At 42.3% G+C, this 5089-nt stretch overlaps 1 protein-coding gene across 1 annotated transcript; it reads left to right on the forward strand.

The window, feature by feature from the left end:
* The first annotated feature begins 962 nt into the window (after positions 1-962).
* On the forward strand, positions 963-4623 carry LOC122023902 (phytosulfokine receptor 1-like). The gene has a single exon (XM_042582325.1). The coding sequence runs from the start codon at positions 1302-1304 to the stop codon at positions 4389-4391; it is 3090 nt and encodes a 1029-aa protein (XP_042438259.1). The 5' UTR covers positions 963-1301; the 3' UTR covers positions 4392-4623.
* The last annotated feature ends 466 nt before the right edge of the window (positions 4624-5089 follow it).

The raw sequence follows: 5089 nt of genomic DNA on the forward strand, positions 1-5089 counted from the left end.
TTAGGAATAAGTGAAATTTTTGACCTATATATCAATTAAGTTTGGTTAAGATTAAGTTTTCAACGATTATGTGAAATATTTTATTTTTATTTTTCTTTTTGTCTAAAAATATAAGGTTACCTTTAATAAGGATGTTTCAGTTAGAATAATTTTAACATTTAGAATAGTAAAGGAGTTATTCTGATCATTTACTATTTTTTTTTTCTTTAAAACATAGGGGGCTAAGTGTCATTTTTTAAATACAGGGGGAAACTACTTTTGAATGAAAAATAAAAGAGGCTTAAAGTTATTTAGCCATAATTTAACATTTAAATAGCAAAGGGTTATTTTGGTCATTTATTATTTTTTGTCTTCTTTTTTTTAAAACATAGGAGGGCTAAGTGTCATTTTTTAAATATAGGGGGGCAAATTGCTTTTGGAAGGAAAACATAAGGGGGTTTAAAGTTATTTAGCCCAATTTAAATTATAATCTGAACGGACGATGAATTCAAAAAAAAAAAAAAAAAATCACAATTAATTACGTTGAAATTATGATTACGATTTACTATAATTATAAATAATTCTGATCTAACCTCTTTTCTTGCGATAATTTATTATTATATTATTCTGATCCATCTAAATTAGTTAAACCAATGGAGATCATTATCATCATCATTATTATTATTATTATAATAATAATAATAAGTTAATAAATTTGGTAAATATTGTCAATTTGTCATGAACCGAGCCGGTCATTCGCATGCAGACCAGCCGGTTCCCAGGCTGTCCGTCATTTTGACAAACACGGCACCCGTCGGAGCTGCTAGTCGACGTCTTGTCGCCGCCCCCGTTCAAACGATTGACCTCCAACTTCCATCTCGTGCCGTTTTGCTCGCCCCTCCCTTCCCACCTCCCACCGCCTATAGCCAGTCACTCTCACCCTTTCCCAATTCCAAGCTCTCGCTGGCTTATAACGCTGTTCGCACTAAGCATCTTCAAACTACCGAGTTTAGTAGCAGAAAGCGAAGTCAAAACCAAGCTCCCTCGCCCTCGGCTGCCTCGGATTCTCCTCTCCTTTTTCTTCATTGCTTCCTGCTTTCCTCTTTTGGAGCCTTCGGCGCCGGCGCTTCCGACATCCCGGCCGCCTTCCTCCTCAAGCTTCCTTGCCTGAGCTGCTTCGCCTGAAATCTGCCTTCTCCGGCCAAGATTCCCAGGAGGCTGACTAGGGAGCAAGGGGGTGTCGGATTTCTCAACGGTGTCCCCCCCAAATTGGGGTTTTGGGCACGAAAAGACCCTCCTTTCCCCCCGCGAGCTCGATTTCAATGTCGCCGGAATGCTGTTTCTTGATGCTGCTATTCCTGGCGCTAGCCCGGTTGGTTTTCTCGCAGAACCAGACTTGCGAGTTCAGGGACCTCCACGCGCTGCTGGGGTTTGAGGATCCCGATCTGGTTAGGTTGGGATGGGGCTTCAATGGCTCATCAGTCGATTGCTGCGACTGGGCCGGAGTGCGCTGCGGCAACTCGAGCATCGCCGGGCGGCGGGTTGTAGAATTGGATCTCAGCAACCGGGGGCTGAGAGGTGGCTTACCTGATTCCTTGGCCAGGTTGGGCCGACTCACAAAGCTCGACCTTTCCTCAAACTCCCTTCGCGGATTGGTTCCGCCGGAGCTGTTCCGGCTACCTCTACTGGAGTTTCTCAATCTCGGCTCCAACCAGCTCAACGGAACGGTTCCCTCGAATGTAAGCCTTCCGGCAATCAAAATCTTTAACATTTCTTACAATTCCTTCACCGGCGGACACCCACTCCTCGCTGGCTCTGGCGAAGTCACCTCCGTTGATCTCACCGGAAACGAATTCTACGGCCCCATTGACCCAGCTATTTGTAGTTCCTCCTCGAACATACAAGTTCTCCGCTTCTCCATGAACAGCTTCTCCGGCGGCGTCCCTGGAGGTCTCACCAACTGCAGCTTCCTCACTGAGCTTTCCCTGGGTACTAATGACCTCACTGGAGAGCTGCCAGAGGAGTTGTTCACCATGACAGTTCTGACACAGTTATTTCTTCAGGGGAACCAGTTCTCCGGCAATTTGAGCACAAAGATCAGTAATCTCTCAAACCTTGTTGGTATTGATCTTTCATTTAACAATTTTACAGGGTATATCCCAGATATCTTTGGTAGCCTTGCAAAACTAGAATCTTTTACTGCTCAATCCAATAAATTTATTGGCATTTTACCCCCTTCCTTGTCAAACTTATCCTCTCTTAGAGTGCTCAATCTCAATCGAAACTTTCTTCAAGGCAAGATTTACTTCAACTGCACTGCCATGACTAGCTTAAGGCTCATTGATCTTGGAAGCAATTCTTTCTTTGGCTCCATTCCTGATATACTCCCCCAGTGTGTGGAGCTTAAAACCATCAATCTTGCTAGAAACGATCTTTCAGGAGAGATACCCTCCAGCTTCAGTAACTTCACTTCGCTTTCTGGTCTGTCTCTAAGCCATAACAATTTCTTTAACATAGCTTCAGCTTTGCAAGTCCTTCAGTATTGCCCCAACCTTGTTAGTTTAGTCTTGACACATAACTTTCACGGTGGCGAAACTATGCCAATCAATGGAATCAAAGGTTTTGAGAGGATGGAATTACTTGTGATTGCAAACTGTGCTCTTAGAGGTTATATTCCTTCATGGTTGGCAGAATTGTCTCAATTAAGGGTTTTGGACATTTCATGGAACCACTTGTCTGGTACAATTCCCACATGGATTGGGGAGCTCGACAATCTCTTTTACTTGGATCTGTCAAACAATTCACTCTACGGAGAGCTCCCGCATAGCTTGGCGCAAATGAAGGGACTTATGGCTGGAAGTAAGTCACTCCAAGTTGCCTCAATGGATCTCCCATTTTATATCAAGAGGAATTCAAGTATAAAGGGCTTGCGATATAATCAGGTCAGTAGCTTCCCCTCTTCACTGATTCTGAGTTACAATATGCTTTCTGGACAAATTTTGCCAGGATTCAGGAACCTTGTAGAGCTGCACGTGCTGGACTTGAGTTGGAATAATCTTTCAGGAAAAATACCTGAACAACTTTCAGAAATGACAAGCTTAGAATGCTTGGACTTGTCACATAATGATCTCACAGGAAGCATTCCAAACTCTCTGTCTAAGCTTAATTTCTTGTCAAAATTTGATGTATCACACAACAATTTAGTTGGATCAGTCCCAACCGGAGGCCAATTTTCTACCTTCTCAAGTGCTGATTTTGAAGGCAATCCTGGTCTCTGTGATTTTCACTTGTCACCTTGTGACTCCAAAGATTTTCAACCATCAAAGGGCAGAGAGCATTGGAAAGCTGCCGTTATAGGCATCGCAATTGGAATTGGTACCGGGGCAACTTTGCTTTTAGCTGTTGTTTATTGTATCATGGTAAGAGGTTATCCAGGGAGATACAAAGACAATGCAAAGGTAGTGGTGCATGCAGATGAAAGCTCAGATGCAACTGATTATAGTTTAGTTATTTTGTTTCACAAGGATAACAAGGAGCTGAGCATTAATGACATACTGGAGGCTACCAACAATTTTGATCAGGGTCATATTGTAGGTTGTGGAGGATTTGGGCTAGTCTACAGAGCCACTTTGCCTGACGGACGGAAGGTAGCTATCAAACTGCTTTCTGGTGACTTTTTTCAAATGGAGAGGGAGTTTCAAGCTGAGGTGGAAACTCTTTCAAGAGTCCAGCATCCGAATCTTGTTTCGCTGCAAGGATATTGCAAATATGGGAATGACAGATTGTTGATCTACTCATACATGGAGAATGGCAGTTTGGATTTCTGGCTCCATGAGAAAAATGAAGGAAGCACAATGCTAGATTGGGAAATACGGCTGCAGATTGCACGAGGAGCAGCAAGGGGATTGGCCTACCTTCATCAGTCCTGCGATCCCCACATACTTCACCGTGATATCAAGTCAAGCAATATCCTTCTTGATGACAGTTTTGAAGCACATTTGGCTGATTTTGGGCTTGCAAGGCATATTTTACCTCACGAGACCCATGTGACGACTGATCTTGTTGGAACTTTGGGATACATTCCTCCCGAGTACGCACAATCTCCAGTTGCTACTTTTAAGGGTGACGTGTATAGCTTTGGTGTTGTACTCCTCGAATTACTCACTAGTCGGAGGCCTATAGATATGTGCAGACCAAAAGACAGTAGAGATGTTGTATCTTGGGTGCTTCGGATGAGGAAGGAGAAAAGGGAGGCTGAAGTTTTTGATCCATGTATATACAAAAAGGATGGCAACAGACAGATGTCGAGGATGCTTGAAATTGCATGCCTTTGCATAAGTGAATTTCCTATGCTTAGACCATCAACTCACCAATTACTGGAATGGCTTGAGGATATCGGTCTTAATGACTAGCCGATAAATTGATCAACGTCACAAGCATCACATAGCAGCCTCCTGAACTTGTGGGTAAGGTCAACTGCTGTAAGTGGCTCGCAAGCTAATACTCACAATCACATTCAGCATAATTCACCTCTTGTTATTTTCTTTTATCCACATGCATCAAACAAGATGCCGAAAGTAATGGCATATGTAAAGGATACAATATCTCGTAATAAAACTTTTTTTAACTTTTTTACTTTTCTCATGTGACAAACTATCCAGTTCCTATCGATTATCTTCTGATAATCTTCAAATGCTTGTCAGAGATTAGGTCTAAATAAAGCTGTTTAACTTTTCTGCATGGTGTCACTATTTGTAAGAACTTCATTACAAGCAGGCTTGCTTTCCATTGGTTTTTGTTGAATTGCTCAACGAGTGGGATGGCATCTCGATAAATCGCATGACGTTCTCCAAAATCTGCTTGGAACTTCATCAACAAACAATCTAGTTAGAGATTTACCAATGGTTCTTGACTATTTTCTGTGTCTGAAATCTTAACATATGCATACATGTAATGCAGGCCTAACTGTGCTTAGTTGTTTTATGGAATCCAACTGAGTTCTTGGAAATTTCCTCATCATGTTCTGCCTCATTGAACACCAGTAAGAAAAATATATTGATTGCAAATTTTCATGGTGTTAAGAACACCAGTGGTACACGGAACTCATGGC

The sequence above is a fragment of the Zingiber officinale genome, chromosome 9B (assembly GCF_018446385.1).
Source record: "Zingiber officinale cultivar Zhangliang chromosome 9B, Zo_v1.1, whole genome shotgun sequence".
Taxonomy (NCBI): domain Eukaryota; kingdom Viridiplantae; phylum Streptophyta; class Magnoliopsida; order Zingiberales; family Zingiberaceae; genus Zingiber; species Zingiber officinale.

Excerpts from the sequence above, each read along its gene's own strand:
- LOC122023902 (XM_042582325.1), top strand. The coding sequence starts at position 1,302 with ATGTCGCCGGAATGCTGTTTCTTGATGCTGCTATTCCTGGCGCTAGCC.